General features: G+C 38.0%; 1 protein-coding gene across 1 annotated transcript in view; it reads left to right on the top strand.

Annotated features, from left to right (window-relative positions):
- The first annotated feature begins 1,060 nt into the window (after nucleotides 1-1,060).
- The window catches only part of PLB1 (phospholipase B1), a 65,653-nt gene continuing 47,892 nt past the window's right edge, over nucleotides 1,061-18,821 (top strand). The window contains 10 exon segments of the mRNA XM_072410308.1: nucleotides 1,061-1,170; nucleotides 5,698-5,747; nucleotides 8,342-8,402; nucleotides 9,939-9,997; nucleotides 12,700-12,737; nucleotides 12,914-12,957; nucleotides 13,385-13,439; nucleotides 13,552-13,603; nucleotides 13,972-14,046; nucleotides 18,050-18,112. Of these exon segments, the coding sequence (XP_072266409.1) occupies nucleotides 1,107-1,170; nucleotides 5,698-5,747; nucleotides 8,342-8,402; nucleotides 9,939-9,997; nucleotides 12,700-12,737; nucleotides 12,914-12,957; nucleotides 13,385-13,439; nucleotides 13,552-13,603; nucleotides 13,972-14,046; nucleotides 18,050-18,112 (561 nt within the window). The 5' untranslated portion in view covers nucleotides 1,061-1,106.

The following is an 18,821-nucleotide window of genomic DNA, read 5'->3' as shown; positions in this document are numbered from 1 at the left end:
CACTAATTTGAAAATATACGTTGGATATTTAGCCATGAAACCCATCTTTTCTCTTCTTCATTTAAACTTATATATCTTTTAAGGGGTGGCCATTAAATACCTTGATAACAAGTATTGAAGAAGTAGGAGATACAAAAACTTTGCTGTTGCTGTGCATAGGTAGCTCATAATGTACGGCCTGCCTGAATGAGCATGTGTTGCTAGTTATTCTGTGTTGTCCACCTGTCACCTGCATTGAAGGCTCCAAGTGTTTGCCCTGACAAATATAGCTCAGGCATGGCCCCGAGATGTCATTATCTGGAAGCCGATCTCCAGCAATAATAGAGAAAGCGTGTAGAGAGAGAAGAAGTGACTTCAGGAGGCTGCAAGAGATCAGAAGCATTGAGATGTAACAATGTAACAAAATAAAGTAAAATCAGGATTCTGAGAAAGGATTCATACCATGGTGGTGAATTACTTTAGGAATGTAAGCGGTTCACTTACCTAGGTGAATTATCTCCCTGCAAGAGGAATTTACTTATCATAGTGAATGTGGTGATAGTTCACTTTGCAAAGAACATCCAATCACTTACAACAAAGGATTTTTCCATGCACATGATTGGATGGTTGATGCTTCATCTCCTAAGTGAAAAACCCCTTACCATTGGATCATTTATTTTGCTAAGTGATCAAGCATAAAGTCCTTTAGTAAATCAACCGCACATATTAAATCTCTTTATGTACAAACGATACACTGATGTCTTTTTGCCTGATGTTTGTTGTTGAATCACCACATGGTTGAACGTAGAGTTGCGGTCCCATAGCGGACGGGGCCCCTCAATGCAGGTCGCCCTAAGACGCAGTGACAGTCCTCCCAGAGGGAGCCATCACGTCAGATAAGGTTTTACAAGGGTGACATTGAAATGTTTGCGCTCTCCATGAGGTTTATTGTATATCCAGCTCGGGATGGAGCTCTCAAAGGTGAAAATGATAACGCGGTTTATGGTTGCCGGGTTATCTGACACAAGCTGGGGATATAAAAGCAGACCGAGGAGATAGAACGCTGCTTCTCCAGCACACGCATACAGGGAATCTTTTCTGGAGGAGCCTTTGACAAGATATCAGCAATGGGGGGACAACATGGACAGACCCTCTGCCTGCTGGCTTTACTTATATTAAATCTCGCCAGTGGTGAGTGATCAACATGAACATGACTTTAATGATTAATTCTGATATGGGCTTTGTGATTAGCATCTTGCTGCACTGGTGTGTGGGTGTCATGTCTAGCAGCATGGAGTTTGTATTACTATGCTGAGTTTGTTTGGAATCCATCTCTACAAAGCAAAAGTATACGTTAGTGTATCCAAAGCCAAAACTTTTTGTTTAGTGTCGGGTAGACTATAGGATGGTCGATGGAAATAACTTTATACTTGGGGAGATAGTTACATAGTTAGGTGGAAAAAAGACATCAAGCTCAAGGGAAATAAACATATCCCAGATATAAAACCCTTTAAGTCATAGCTGATCCAGAGGAAGGCAAAAAAAAAATTTGCTCCAACAAGGGAAAAAATTCCTTCCTGATCCTATCAGGCAATCGGATGTTCCCAGGATCAGCAGTCTCTGTTATCTTTATATTAAATCCTTAATCCCCAGTTATATTCTGTGCTTCTACAAATCATCCAGCTTTTTCATAAAACAATCTATAGAACTTGCTGAAACTACTTCCTGAGGGAGCCGATTCCACATTTTCACAGACTTTACAGTGAAGAATCCCTTCCTTATCCGGAGCTTAAACTTCTTTTCCTCATATTCGAAGCAGATTCCACATATTTATAAGTTTCTCCTAAACTTGTAAGGGAGACAAAATCTCCCTTACAGTGAACCAATCACTAACATTTCTTTAGATAATAGTATAGATAACCTTTTTATATAAAGTCTCAAATATCTTCTTTTTATTTTCCCTCTCCTTCTGGGAGTCTCCTGAGATACATATGTAACATTTCCCTGGAGGCTTCAAGCTGCACAGGCTCAATCTTTTTTCTCAAGCTTTTTTCCTGCAATGGGGAAAAAAAAAATTAACTTACCCAATTACAGTTTTCCCAATGTTGATGATAGCTCTGCTTTCAATAAATTCATATATATACAGGTAGTCCCAGGTTAAGGACATCCAACATACAGACACCCCCTAGATACGAACGGGGCTTCCCTGCTCGCTTCTGTGCAGGGCGGAGGCTTGAAGGGGATCAGTTTGACTTGCAGAATAAATCTTTTGCTAAACACAGCTGAGGTTGTGGGTGATCCTAAGGACTGAGCTCTTTTTGTAACATCTTGTAACTCTTTAATGACCAAGACAAACTCTGCAGTTGTTTCTTTTTGCATATCAAAGCACAGCTTGCTCCAGAAGTTGATGAATGTCTAGGCTCCATAATTTTATTTTTTTGCTTTGTTTGTGATTAGCTCCCAGTGAGGATGTTATACAGTAACTGACACCACGCTGCCTAATAATATGTTGAGACAAACATCTGTCCTTATTGCATTTATTAAAATAATAAACCTGATCCGACTTACATACAAATTCAACTTAAGAACAAACCTACAGTCCCTATCTCGTATGTAACCCGGGGACTTCCTGTATACAGATTTCCTCTTCATCTTCTATTCTGATGATAAGTGTAACATTTTGGATTTCTTGTTACTTTCTCTCAATAGTAACAATGGTAAATATATAAGAAGGTGAATCTCTTCATTAGTGACACAGGCAACTACAAAAACCTGCAAGGGGGTCTGCGAGGGGGTCGACCTCTTCCCTCTGTGCAAAACCTGAAAAAATAATAATAGCACGGATTGTTGTAAATTTATAACAGGGGCTCTAGCTCATCTTTATTCAATCCAAAATTCTCATATACGTGCAGTAAATTTTATGATGTTCATTAGTAGTTGCTTTAATCTGTGGGGAGAAACAATAACGGAGATCTAAAGTCATAGGGCCTGATTGATTATCACTCTCCAAGGCTGGATAAGATAGACTATCATGGGAGAACCTGGGTGATACAGCAAACCTGGAATTGATTTCTTAAAAATGATTTGCTGTTAGTTGGCTTTTTTTTTCTGTATCTGATCCATTCCAGGTTAGCTGAATCACACAGGTTCTCCTATGATTGTCTACCTTCAGCAGTTGTGGAGAGCTTTCAGTGATAAATCCAACCCATAGTCTTAACATTGAAAAATGAATAACGAGCAGGAGAAACAAACTTGTATATGATTGATTTATATACCTGTGTTTTTAATTTTTGAGAAGTTTTTTTTTAAGTTATGAGAAGTGGATAGTTTATGCAGCCAATGGACCTGATTTATCAAAGCCATTCAAGACTGGAGAACATACGCTATCATGTAGTAACCAGGATGATCCAGCAAACCTGGAATGGATCTGGTTCACAATTGAAGCTATTTCTGTTCCAGGTTTGCTGGATCACCCAGGTTCTCCCATGATAGTCTATCTTCTCCAGTCCAGTTTATGGAGAGCCTGATGGTGGTTGTCACTATTTCTGGCTGAACACTAGAGGGCAGCTGATAAACTGCAGTCAGCTTCCTGCTTATATAAGAGACTCCATGTCCCATGATTCCTTGCATTGTGTATAATGGATGGGGGTGTTACACTTGTAGTCTCAGCTCTCTGTAGCACAATGGGGTGGCTACAAATAAAGACACACAGCATGAGTTGTAGCCACAAGCATTATGGTTATGCAGCTCTCTGCAAAAAGATAGGAGGGGTTTATGGTGAATTGAAGACATACCCACAGGAGAAATATATCATAAAGACATAAAACAAAACAAATTATTTAATGTTTGAATTTAGTGACACCCTTATAGGGATCACAAGGGTGCATTTTGTCATGTGATCTGCTGGGGGTGGAGCCAAAACCAGGGAACACAAGGGATTTCTTGTTCCTTCAATATAAGCCCCAAAGTCATTATTATTGTAAATATTCAAGAAAACAAATCTTAATATAAAACAACCTGTAAAGCGAGCATAAAAGTCTTTTGTTCGCTAATCACATTATGTATTTTATTTTATTATTTGTAAATTTTTAGATATTATAATTTTATTATACATAGCATAATTTCTATATTTTATATATTATTTTTTTGTATTATTGTACAATGTCGTGTTACTACATCAAACTCCGGGTTGGTGTATATCCCAGCATGCCCCTTGGCACACATTGGTACATTACGCCGTTTGATTCTCCATCAGTAATAATAAACATCACAGAATTTATCTGGGCGAGCTTTTTGTGTCGCCAAGAGGAGGGAACGCTAACAAAGATCATTAAAGTGACATTTGCCGTAATTATCCTCAGCAATGGTTAGCTGAAATGTAAAAATATCTCAGCTGGGGCTGAAAGAAATACTTACAAAAATTCTACAGGAAAACGATCTTCAGAGTTTATAAAACCAAAAACCAAATTTTAAAAATATTTTAAAAGATTTGCATATCTTTATTAATAATATTTTGTATCATTGATGTAGTAATGAGTTAAACCCTATTTAGTCATGGCATGTCCCATGGGCTTCCTGCCAAAGGGTGACAACACTTGTCAATGGTCTTGCAATGCAGTAATGATGTTGTCACTGCTCATAAAAAATGGGGTGCAGTTTGCAGTAATGGAAGAACAGAAATAGCTGATGGATGCTGAAGATCGAAGAATCATCAGCATTGCCATGTTGCTTTAGTCACAGCCCTGGCCATGTATCGGGGCCCATACCTGAGGGCCCATTGCCCCTACAGTTCTATGAAAGTTTTGCATGCAGGGAAATGTATATTTGAGGAATCCACAGGACACAGAATGCCGCTATAGCCTGCCAAGGGGCTCCCTATGAAAACCCTGCTGAGTTTGTCTGCGCAGGACAAGCATGCGCACAGTATTACTGTTTCCTGGATACACAAATAATCTAATCTTGTTTTTAGACATGTGTTAATGCTGCAAACCTAATAAATCTGTAATCTTATCAACACACAAAGGTTTCAAAATCCTGGTTTCTAAGAATAGTTTATGTAGATATTCCTCGGGGCAGGTGTAGGTTATTGTAACATGTGACAGCTGTAGATTTTAGTCTTATTGATTGCATGGAATGACTTGCTGCACTGTTCCCTGAGTGAAAACTGAGTGAAAACAATTAGAAAGTCACCATTGGGCAGGAAGGAAAACATTTTCTCTTATTGATCTGTAATGGGAAAATCTGCAGTGGTCTCTCTGCATCAGTCTGACACGCCCCCTGATGCATTGGAGCTCACACTATCCAATGAGCAGAGAGTATAAGCTTTGCTAGATGCAGAATTATTGGTCTGAATTGGCAGAAGGTGTGTCAGACCTCTGCAGAGAGGCCGCTGTTATCACACACATAGGGGACAGGCTATTCTAATTTGTAACTGATTCCTAAAGACGAGAAACTGTAAAACTTTGCAGACATTTTGCTTTGTGGCACCTGGAATAAATCAGACTTACACTACAAAAGTTCAGTACTTTGGAGCCCATTCACCATAGTGGGTTAGGGCAACACACACAATGCAGATTACATGGATTGGTATTATTCATGCCATTCATTTATAATGGTGCCCCAATACCTGGCCATCTGATGTGGGTTGCAGGGCAGCGCAATATGCAGCAACGCATTAATATTTATATCATTCATTTTTAATGTGTTTTCTACTTGTAGGTAATCCTGTTGGAAAGGCCAGCAATGGAGAACAATTGAGCAGTGATCCGGTAATTATCATTATGTAATATTGTATATTCAGATTATTTAAAGATCTAATGGATGTCGTCTGCATTGCCCATAACCAATCACACTGGACCAGCAACCATTGCAGCTTTTATTTTATGCAAAGAACCACATTTATAAAGAAGCAATGATATGATAATAGATCCCTATTTTTAATTTCCATTGCCACTTTCATAATATAAGTTTTATTTAATAGCAACCAATTATATACCTAATTTGCTGATCAAATCGTATTTGTTTTAAATTGGTGATTGGAAACTCACTCCAATTTCCGTATGAAGCCCAATCACTTCCATTATGGGTGCATATGGAAAATTGTCAATTGTTGCAAAAGCAGTGAATGAGGTCTTTAAAATAAACAAACTCTGCTGATCTCCATTGCAATCTTTGGATTTTGGATCACTGTCAGTGTGATTTTGATGCGGTGATTCATTTCCATGCCTGCTTGATCATTGTAATGCAACGAGCCTGATGGGCACTTTTGCAGTGGAAACTCATTAACCAACCAGGGGTTGGAAAAGAAAGATAAAGTCAAGTAAAAGTCTATATTTGCATTAATAATATTATCATTATACCAAATATAATTTGGGACTTTTCAGGTACCTAGAACAAACTTAATCCATAAACCTAAAATTTCATTATTTATTAAATTTAAATCCACTTAACAATAAAAAATCTTATATTTTACAAATATTAAAAAAAAAAGGCTCCAAAAGTTATTCACAGACTTTTCATATTTCAAATTCAATTAAATCAATGTGTTTCACTATTTGGCTTCTTCAGAGGAACTTTGAAGAACCATCAACAATATCAAATATATCTTCAAACCAAAATAAATTCCAATGTATCAATTCACCTGTGTCTATCAAATCAAAAACTTGAATATAATTCAAAGTCACTAAAAAATGTTCAAGAGAACAAGAAAAAACATGCATATACTTAATACTTCACTTCCTTGGGTCGCCCTTGATTGATTAGAGTACAGTAATTAGCGCAGTTAGGAAAATCACTGCAGAATGTGGTAATCGTCCTCTAAGATCTGCTGCCAATATATGGAGGGTGTCCCAAAATTCACGACACACTTCCTTTTTTCTATTTCATTCCAGATATCATTCGGAAAGACCTGAGGCCATCAGCATATAACAATTTAGGCTTTGCAGTTTTTGTGTCATTCCCTTAACCGTGGCTCACCAACTGACATTGGAGCAGTGCTGCAAGTTTTTCAGTCCCCGACTTCAGTTAAGCATGAATTATAGAAGCTTTATGGCCGTCACACTGCTCCAAGGTGTAACACAATTTATGCTATCCATGGCAAGTTTCTGGAAAATGGATCTGTTCTTGACAAACCAGGCAGCGGAGGGCCGGCTACTACCACCACCTATGATAACACTGAACTCCTGGAGCTTCATTCACAACGTTGATTCACAACGCTTCAGAGAGTTATAAAGCTCTACCCATACCGACTTTAGGTTGGTCAAAAACATCAAGCCGAAGATTATGATGCTCTTGTGGAAATGTGTGAATTACCCTACACCAGGGGTAGGGAAACTCTGGCCTTTAGGCCAGATACAGCCTAGCCAGTAGTCCGTTCCGGCCTAATTCCCCTTGATCGATTCAGCCTAATTCCGGTGAGCACGGGTCGACAACCTGCAGCTCCGGTGCCGCATGCAGTTCTTGAGCTCCTTGTTATGCCTTCCTTCCCTATTTACCGCAGCCGGCGTTAACATTTCTGCCGCCGGGGTAAGGGGACATTCCATCTCCTCCGAATGCATTGCGGAGCAGAGGGATTTCCCTTCAGGGGCGCTCCTGGTGGGGGACTCAAGAGAGAGTCCGGCCTAGTGGACCTTTTGACCTCCTAAAATGGCCTAGTAGCCAAAAAAGTTTGCTGACCCTTGCTCTGCACCATTATCAAAACCACCCTTAGCCCTTGGAGCTCAGGGAAGGAAAAACGTCTTGCCAGGCAGCAATTTTGCAACGCTGCTCCAATGTCAATTAGCGAGCCACTGTTAAGGGAATATTATGCTTACAAAAACTGCAAAGCCTAAGTTGTCATTAGCTGATGGCCTCAAATCTCTTCGAATGATACCTGGAACTAAATAGAAAAAAGAAAGTGTGTGGTGACTTTTGGGACACGCTGTATTTTCATTGTTATGTATTTATATTGAACGTAGTGAACATTTTGCAAAGCACCCTACATAGGTCCATAGTCATGTCATCAACTCTCCTTCAAGAGAGTTCACAATCTGATGTCCCAATGAATCTACAAGCAGGAAGTAGGCACGCATGCAAACATGGGGAGAACTCCAAACTCCATGGAGGTGGCCAAAATTTAAAAATTGGCTTCTAAGGTGCTCCACAGCAATGAGCATTGGAAATGCAATGGGGAGGGGGAGAGGAAATGATGAGTGTAACAACATTCTGATGACACTTTATGATGAATCAAATAATTACCGGTACATTTTCCTTAAATGAAGGTAAATATCGATCAATCCTTTGCAGTGTAGTAGGCAAGCATAGGCCAGGTACAAAGGGTAATGCGTTCCTTTGTAGTTCATTAAACTCTCATTATCTTCCGCAGAGATATCTGTTCCCTTGTAATATTAATACAAACATCAGATCTGGAGCAGAGTCAGCGTCAGGTAAGTGAATCTCTTATCAGCACCATAAAAAAAATGACTTTTCCTTCCTTACATGAAAATATTCAAGTTCATGCTAAAACATACCCAGATACTTTTTCAAAGGATTCCATTTTTTTTGTATTAAGAATCTTTGTGTTCTATGCTCAAAGAAAAGTCCAGGAACTGAAGAACGATTGTTAATACAGCCAATACACCGACCTGAGCTGGATAGAAATACAAAAAGTCCAAAAGCTTTGTGTGAATTCAAATGTTTCATCTTCAGCTCTATCAATGTCAGGGAAAGCCAGGACCTTGTAAAATGTGAATGTGGATCAGAGAGAATCACAGGAGAGGCTTCTGGGTAAGAAATAGAATAGTTGTATGGAGCCTGTATTTTAAAATAAAAGGGAGTTCAGGTTCATTTGAAATCTGTAATACCTTTGTGAAAAGCATAAAAGTTCAAATAGTCAAATGTCCACAATACACACTGTAAATAATTGCGGCATTGCTGCTCTCGGAGTTACTATGGTTCTGATTTATTAAAGCTCTCCAAGACTGGAGAAGATAGATTGGCATGGGAGAACCTGGGTCATCCAGCAAACCTGTAATGGTTTTCCTAAAACTCACTTGCCAATAGTTGGTGAATGTTTTCAAAGCTTTTCCAGGTTTGCTGGATCACCCAGGCTCTCCAAGGATAGTCTATTCTCTCCAGTCTTGAAGAGCTTTAATAAATCAGAACCATAGTACGTAACTCTGAGAGCAGCAATGCACAATTATTTACATTGCGCATTGTGGGGATTTGACTATTTAAACTTTTATGCTTTTCACAAAGATAGTACGGTTTTAAATATCAGGCTCTATGTGCTAACATATAAAGAACCAGACTATTTATTCCAACAAAAAAGTTTCCTATCAGATTATATGTGCATGTGTTGTGTTTTAAGCATGATAATAAAAAAGCCCCCGGTGTGGACATCCAAAATCCATGAGACTGCTGCTGGGAGCCAACATCTTGGTTATGATGTTGGCAGCCCCAACTAACTCAGAGCTGTTATTTTACATATATGTCAACCAGATCAAGTACATTCATCACTGAGAAGGAGGTGGGAAGGTTTACATATATAAAAGCATTACCCCCCTATTGTGCACCATTATCCATGTGGTCAGTTCATTCACATCAACTTTGATGGAGAAGGGGGGGTTGAAATGTGGAGAGACAGAAAGGGTAGGGACCAGACATACTGAACCCCAACAAACCCCAAGTACACTTTGCACCATGAACCTCATACACCCATAAGGTATAAATCCCTAATTATTACCATAACACTCCTAACTCCACCATGCACTCCATTACCAGGCATTCCCAATCAATATTTGATTCACAACAGTTAGGAATGCCCCAGTTTTCAATATTTTTTTATTAGCTTGAAAGTTCTTTTAGTGTTTAATATAATGATAGTGTATGATTGCCTTTAGCATGCCAACATTTCCACTGAGCCCAAAGTGTTTGTCCCAGTCACCTAGAGTCATAATAACTGGATTTTTATTCTTTTCCAGCCCATGCGCTGAGTCCTTCAGACATTAAAGTCATCTCTACTCTCAGAAGCCTAAAAATGGTGAGTATCCAGATTTATTATAAAGAGCAATGGTTTATTTATTATTGTACAGTACAGGGTTCTTAATCTACGGGGTGCTCCTTGCTAGGATATCTAAAACAGGAGACAAGGAAAGAGGGAGATCCCATTTTATCACAAATTATATTTTTGGTTTCTAATTATTCAAATAGATAAAATTGATAACGTTTTGTGTTTAGTAGATTAATAGGAAAACTCTGAAAAATCATTTTCATTGAATGATCATTTAAAGTAAACCTGTCGCCTTGTAAACTTTAAAAAACCTCAATTTACAGGCCTGAAAGATGGCCGGCCAGCTTGCTTGTTGATTCTCTATTTTTCTAGAGAGCCTGGAAGCCCTGAGATCCGGGGCAATCTATTAGCAAGCATGGCCAAATGACGACTTTCGGGATGCAGTTGTTGTATGTTGTGTAATAGAATGCTGCACCCGATTCCACATGACAATAAATTTTAGAATTCAAGAGTAGTATGCAATACCATATTTGCCATTTACTTTACCAAAAACCATGAAAGCTATTGCAGATGATAACATTTCATTGCTTTTGATAATGTTCAAATTTCCTTCTTCAGATTTATCTAATGGTGTGGTGCCTGATGTTTCTTTGAGAACCTTCTCATTGATGGAACTGTGAACCAAATATGTGCCCCTCATTTGATATTTCTGTACTTTATCCAAATATTGAGATTATTTTTACAGTAAAGATAGGAAGAGATTTAGAAGTTGACTGTTTTGTGGTTTGTGTTGGAGATCCTTGACCTGACACTCATACACAATAGAACGTCCCATACAATGAACAAAGTCATTGTTCAACATTAACCAATGATGGAACCATGAAGCACAAACCATCTGTTGATTCAATTATGTCCTTTAGAGGCCTTAAAGACAAATCCCAGTTAAAACTTCTGGTTTTGAGTATAACCAATTCTCCAAAACATTATTTTCATTGCTTTATAAAGTACATCACAGGATCCTTTCTTCTGGTCAAAATAGTAGTGACTATGCTGTCTTACAAAACGAACCCCAAATCCTTATCAGATCTTGGGACCTAATGGTTTTACAGTAGTATTCCCAAGCTAGTTTATACATTCTCCAAAATAGATGCCACATCCTTATATATATTGCAAATACCAAAAGAAATAGAAGAAAATTGACTTTTTAATCCAATTCCCAACCATGATACTGTCAATAAATAATCAGCCAAACATATTCTTATTAAACAATCATAATAAAACCATCCTTAAAATCATGAAACTTGTACATAAAGTTGCAGTATAAATTGCTGTTCATTCGACACGTTTTGCAAACCACAGTCCACTTCTTCAGGAATCAATGAGACACATAATACCCCCTGAGCATTATAGGCAAACTAGGATTGTTCTTTCAAATACAGCTCAGGAAACATCAAAAGTGCGGGGCGCCAACAAGAGAAGCAGCCAACTCCAAGGGGTTCCAAACAATCCAAGGAAACTATGCCCACAGTGGTATCCCCAATATACTAGTAGAGCATCAAAGTCTTCTTTTCTTAAATTTCCCCACCAAACCATAATTTGTTTGCATACCCTCCGAGAATACTGCTGTGGAACCAGTTCCCTTGAGTTGTTTGGGACCCCTTGGGGTTGGCGCTTCTCTTGTTGGTTCTCTGCACTTTCGTAGTATTTGAAAAAACAATCCTACCTTGCTTATAACGCTCAGAGGTATTATCTGTCTGACTGATTCCTGAAGAAGTAGACTGTAGTTTGTGAAACGCGTTAAATAAACAGCAATTGAGACAGTCCCCAAAAATGAAACTTTATGTACAATTGTATCAAAAAGAGGGGAAAGAGATAGATGGATTCAACTTGGGAATATTGTATATATTAACGCCAATATATAATATATATAAAATTTATAATCTAATCAAATGACACCGGTATTATGCTAATTCTCACTACAAATATATCGACTAAATTTGTTTAAGGATATTGCATGTCCGGGTAATAAAGGAATAATGGTATTGAAACAAATTACATTTCTTTTCCACAATATAAAAAGAGCGATTGAAAATAATACTGTAAAGCAATATTAACATTAACTTGAAAATAATTATTGTCAAAATGTCTGCATAGTTGATATAGAAATATCCATTTATGATTGTAGAAGGTATAGGATACTTTAACCCAGAGCTTAAGCTTATGGAATAATTACTCAAAAGATAGTTACACGTTTCGCAGGAAAAAAACCACTTCTTCAGACTATAGGTTGCAGCCAATAATGATATTGCATATTTTATGTACAAGTTTGATGCTTTTGAGGATGGTTTTAATATAATTGTTTAATAAAAATATATTTAATGAGAGTTTTAATGAGAGTATAAGTAGTAACAAAACTACATTTTAATTTTTAGGTTAGAGCCATGGTCAGGTGTTTGTTGTCATGTGTGATCCTACTTGTCCTGGTGACCCCTGTATTCATTATTTCTTGTCCTGACATTACTGGGTTGTCACTGAGGGCACCCAGTGGTTGGTCATCTCCCAAAAAGGTCATATTAGGGGGTCTGTCCTTTCCCTGCTCTATTCTCTACAATAAATTAAAAGGCTGTCCCCTGTTTATCCTTGGATGAACCAATCAAACACTATGCTCAGTTGTGTATGACCACTTGTTTGTATTATTTTACTGTTTTTTACAAACTTTTTCTGTTTTACAGAAGTCTGATAGCAGCCTCAGCAGGGGAGCTTTTTCAAGGTAAGCCATGAATTTCTGAGGTGCAGAGAGGCGTGTCATGGAGCGGGAAGTTGTCAAGTGATAATATAATATGATTAGTATCAGATTTTTCCATTTGAAGTCATTGTAAGGAGTGATAGGAATGCATCCAATTGAATTGGTTCCTTATCAGTACTGTTCTTTGTTATTATCTACAGGTTGGAAGAGACTCTCCAGCGTGCCAGCCAATTTACTGAGTCACGTAAGTGGAATTTTGTTGTGTTACAATGTATCTCTCACTGTACATGACTATGGGATCAACCAAGCTCATGCTCCCTGTTGATTGGAGGGTTCTAGTGGGGAGGGTATTGTCAGAACCCTGCGGAGAGACCACTGCTTTTTTTTTTACAGAGAACGAAGCTCCTCTGTGCAGCATGTTGGCAAGAAATGGGCTTTTATATGAATTTGAAGACACTTTCTTTTAATGCATTTGACTTACTAAACTTGAAAGTTCATGAAATAGAGAATGTCCATAAATTTCGAGTTTGTAATCCATATTGAAATTTATGAAGTCTTTGCAAAATTCTACTTCCTAATAACTACAAAATAATTGAATTGTGTATTTAGCAATGTGTAAGTGTTTCATCAATGGCTGCATTTAACATTTAGAAATGTTTCTTCCTTGGTAGATGTTGGCCAAAAATTGTATTACTCGGTCTCCAACATATCACCAGTACCACAGGGGTAAGTGTTTAGAAAATACATTTTTATTTTGAACTTTGCTCTACTTGTAAACTTTTTTTTCTACTTTTACAACTTGTAAACCCTTTAAAATTCATTTCTATGTACATTGCAGCAACCTGCTGGATGAAGCCAAAAACTTGGTGCAGACTCTCAAGCAAAATTTGGTAAGTCAAGGAATTTGCAGATCTGTATAAGCTTGTATAAGCAACACACATTGAAAGGGTTAATATTTGGAGGTTCTCTTTCTCTCTCTCTTTCATTAAAATGAAATGGGTTTAATTTTATTGAAAGCTGCGGATATGAAAAATATTGAAAATGGCTTTTACAATCACTTAGAAATGTCTGCTAAAATATAAATAAGAGATTATGGTGATTTGGTTTTGGGGAGCACAGAATATTATGAATTGCTCAATCTTTTCTTTAAATCTCTATGAGGGAAAACATATATAAGAAACAAAATACCAAATATTTTTTAATTAATTCCAAATACTAAGACAGTTGTGTCTATAACGATGTCTCTTGCTCTCTGGAGGTGTCTTTTGCCAATGACTGGAAGATGGTTTTGATCTTTGTGGCAGCAGAGGATCCATGTAACTTCTGTGTTCAGGTAAGGTGTTAGATTATAAAATGTCTGGTTCACTAGTTAACATATTGTAAGTCGCTGAACCACATGTGAGACATAAGTCTTTTATACTATTTGTGACCCCCTCAAAGGATCTTCAAGGCTTGGTGCAGGTCATGGTCATAAGGGGCTAGAGAATTTAGTTCTTGTTGGAGCAATATTGTAGAGATACATTCAGGACCACTTTGCTACCGGACCCTTGGCCTATTCTTTACACTATTCCCTTCCTTCTATTTTCACAATTTTCCCTGGGTATTTTTATCCATTCTGATTCAATTGCATTACAAAAGTGCTGCCAAATTGTCAACTTCATGCGTCATATCCACTCCATATGGAGAAAAGGATCTGCACTCTGTTTACCAAATTCGGACCGGGACATTCATATATTTCATCAGGAATGATAAATACTGGGATGGGCAACCTTTCTCTGAGCTTCAGATGTCCAGTTTTGGTGATCTGGTTCCCAGTTTATGCAATTTTTGTTCTTTGCAGACAGTAGAGAAACCGAGTGTGCCCTTCTCCAAGCTTCAGTCGTAAAGTTTGGTGATCTGGCGCCAACCCTAAATGTTTCCTGTTCTTAGACATGATGTTATTTATTCCAAACTTCATTGAGTCAGTTTTGGTTGTCTGGTGACCATTGTATACATTTTCTGTTCTTCACCCACAGAAAAGGAAACCAATGTGGATGTCCCCAAGCTTCCATGACCAATTTTGGTGATCTGGTGCTCAATATATACAGTACTGATGGAGAGGAAACCAATTTGGTCTTCTCCAAACTTCAGTAGTGCCTATTGTATACATTTCTTGTTTTTAGCTGATGGAAGGGAACATGGTGTGTTCTTCTCCCAGGTTCAGTGGTCCAGTTTTGGTGATCTGGTGCCCACCCTAAATGTTTCCTGTTCATACAGGAACCTGATATGATTAAATCCAAACTTTATTGATCCATTTTTGGTGATCAGGTGACCATTGCATACATTTTCCATTTTTTACCTACAGAAGAGGAAACCAATGTGGCCTTCTCCAATCTTCCATGACCAGTTGTGGTGATCTGGTGCTCAATGTAAATAATTCCTGTCTTTAGCTGACAGGAGTGGAACCCTGTGATCTTCTTTGAGTTTCAGTACTGCCAATTGTATATGTTACCTGTTTTTAGCTGATGGAAGAAAACATAGTGTGGTCTTCTCCATGCTTCAGTTGTTCAGTTTTGGTGATCTGGTGCCCACCCTACATGATTCCTATTCTTAGAGGAACCTGATGTGTTCCAGTCCAAAGTTATTTGGTCCAGTTTTGGTGATTTTGGTTCTTCTTCTGTTCTTTAAGGACAGAAGAGGAAACCAGTGTGGTCTTCTCCAGGCTTCAGTGACTAGTTTTGGTGGTCTGGTGCTCAATATAAACAGGTTTTTCACTTGCTTACAGGAGAGGAACCCAATGTGGTCCAATTGTATTCATTTCCTACTTTTAGCTGACAGAAGGGAACATGGTGTGGTTTTCTCCAAGCTTCAGTGGTCCAGTTTAGGCAATCTAGTGCCTGTTGTATATGGTTCATATTCCCATTCAAAAGTAGAGGAGCTCAGTGTGGCCAACTGTAGCGCATCATAAATACAATTGTGTCTCATTTCATTCCAACAATACATGAAAACAGGACAGGTATCTGTGGGAATTTTAGTATTTTAATGTTCCATGCTCAAATTGTTTGGAGCACTTCCATATACAGTGCTGACAAGAAGCTGTGGTTAAGAGGAAAAGACGGAGTGATGAGTTCCTCACTCTGCTCCTCCTCCTTTCATTGTCCATTCACAGGCTGGTGGCAGGTCCAGTGCGACCTGGGCTCAAAGGAATTACATTTATTGATCCTGGACGCAGACCGATGATATGTAATGGCAGAAGAAAATCTCTGCATTAAATAAAATATTACAGCAAAAGCTGTCTTGCTGTTTTATCTTTTAATAGTCATTTGGTTATTTTTGGCTGGAGTTTTGCTTTAATGTATTTTTAGCTGTGGGGCCAGTTCTATTAGGTAGAGTTTTTATTGTGCTCACAACTGTAAAGAAATAAATAGAAAATGAAAACGCTTTGACTTGGCAAGAGTTATTGTTTGGTGATTCACATTCTGAGAGTTGTGCCAGCAGATTAAGTTCTGTGCAGTTCCCATTATAGAGGAAATTGTCCAGAGAAAAGACAACACAGCCCAGTGCAGAGATCAACAGATACTAATTGATCTATTGATATTTCGGTGTTCAAAGAACAAGCAGATAGCATCTCAGTGTAATAACCAGCCTGACATCAATTATCTCAGGCGCCAATGATAAGCAGTTTGAAATACAAAGAATTTACTTAAAGAGCTCCAAGGAAAATAGTTATCTGTTTCATTGTTTGTTTTGTTTAGTTCTTGTGCCAAGAACACACAAGAACAATTTTGTGTTTGACTTACCGGTCCAAATATTTCCCAATCAATAATCAATCAGGTAGGAGACTCAAAAAAGACACACATGTACATTATTCTATCCTTCCAATTGTGTTTCTTAAATAGAAAGTGATTGGAATTCAAAGCAGATTTTATTGTTCTTTTTTCATACACATAACTTATTTACTTTCCATCTATATTTACAAACACGTCCGATATTTCCATATCCGCTGGTATCTAACACAACTAACCTTGGACACAACCAGCAAATCTCTTTACATTGTATATAAAATGATACTTTCCTAAAGGGAAAAAATACAGAGACATTTGTATCCATATTCTTTTAGATTGCATTGCCAAGGACAATGACAAGTTTACTTTAAAGACTTTCTCCTTTATAATTTTGCCATAAATGTGCCTTCCTTACCACTCATGTGATTTGAAAAGTGATGTCAGTAAGACAATGACAAAAAACAACCAATCAGAATCTCTCTTCTACTGCTCTGGCTTGAATTAAATAAATTGGATTGGTTACAGGTAGTCCTGGGTTACATATGAGATAGGGACTGTAGGTTTGTTCTTAAGTTGAATTTGTATGTAAGTCGGATCAGGTACATTATTTTGATAAATGCAATTAGGACAGATGTTTGTCTCAACATATAAGCCAGCGTGGTGTCAGTTACTGTATAAAACCCTCACGGTGAGCTAATCACAAAGCAAAAAAAATTTTCATAGAGCCTAAAGATTCATTAACTTCTGGAGCAAGCTGTGCTTTGATTTGCAAAATGAAACAACTGCAGAGTTTGTCTTTGTCATTAAAGAGTTACAAAAGGTTGCAGAACAGCTCAGCCCGTAATGTCACCCACAACCTCAGCTGTGTTTAGCGGAAGATTTCTTCTGCAAGTCATGCAAATCGCCCTCCAAGCTTCCGTCCTGTGCACAGCGAGCAGGGAAGCCCTGTTTGTACCTAGGAGTCGTCCGTATGTCGGATGTCCTTAACTCAGGCACTATCTGTATTGGATTGGTACAACCTTACTGAATAAGTTGCACAAGGCTGATTTCTTGACCTTCCATAAATTTTTTTTCTTGACACGAAGTGATTGGAATTTCAGTTGGATGTAATTGATTGGAAGTACAAACAGTACTGGTACTCCTAATTGGTAATTACCAACTGATCACTTTATACTGATCAAGTACCAAACAATTGACATGGGCAGACATAGGGAGGTGGAAAATGTGCCATTGCATGAGGGCCCTGGACCCTCTTTAGCCAAAAAGGACCCCATCAGGGTCCACAAGTCAGTTTGCTGGGAGAGCCCAAGTCAGTTCTGCCCAAAGGTCCACTGTTGGCTATGTCTACCACTCTTTCTGATCATTATTTTCAAACATAAATCAATTAGGAGGAAATAAAGATCAGCCTGTGTATACCAGTGCACAGGGTCAGGCAACCAGCCCAATGGTAATGCCTTTGGGTGAATATTGCATTCAGTATACAAGGAAACATTGACGTGAAATTAAAGCTTTCTTTGAAATGATCTATAATATTTGTCTACAATGATTTTTTTATTATTCTGTTTTTTATAGGAGCACTACACGGAGAACAAAATGATGGAGTTGAGTCAGACCCTGGATTACCTACAGAAGGAGGTAAGTGAGATATGGGCAAGGCTATATTATATATTAAACCCTTGTATATAAAGGCACAAACCAAACCCGAAACTTAATGCTGAATTTCAGACAAATGCCATCTAATCCAGTTAGGTAATATCTATAACCCATGAAATATATATCACAGAAAGTGAGAGGAAATCAGAACAAAAATTCTAGTAAGCCTTTTGAACTCTATTGAAAAAAATGTTTATATTTCTGCCCTGTTGGGTGGATTTCCCTCTAATTCCCCTATTCTAATTATTTTGTAGACTTCAAAAAGTGCATTTCACCAACTAGGCCACACCCAGCATAGACTGTCACTAATATCATTCAAACCCCACCCTCACCTGGCAAAGCCACACCCATTTCCAGGTGGGCGTTTTTCCTTACCACTAGCTTTTTACCAGCAGGTTTACCTTGATCATACCCCTCAGTGTTTTTTATCTTCTGTCCCAGTCTGCTCATATAATAATTAGGTAAAAATTGCAAATTTAGAGTAGCTGTTACTTTCCTAAAATGAAGCTCCTCTGTACTGAGGTTTTTGTTTGAACTGATTTTTTTCCTCATACTGTTTAATAAGAAAATGAAATCAACTTGAAGCAGCTTAGAAGGATTGCAAGTTTAAAAACATAAAATAGCAAAATATGTTGAGACCACATTTCAAAGGATAAGTAAAAATTTACATAGCCATAACAAAACCATAATA

The sequence above is a fragment of the Pyxicephalus adspersus genome, chromosome 4 (assembly GCF_032062135.1).
Source record: "Pyxicephalus adspersus chromosome 4, UCB_Pads_2.0, whole genome shotgun sequence".
NCBI lineage: Eukaryota > Metazoa > Chordata > Amphibia > Anura > Pyxicephalidae > Pyxicephalus > Pyxicephalus adspersus.
Note: the sequence above shows the minus strand (reverse complement) of the source record. Positions and strands in the feature narration are given on the sequence as shown.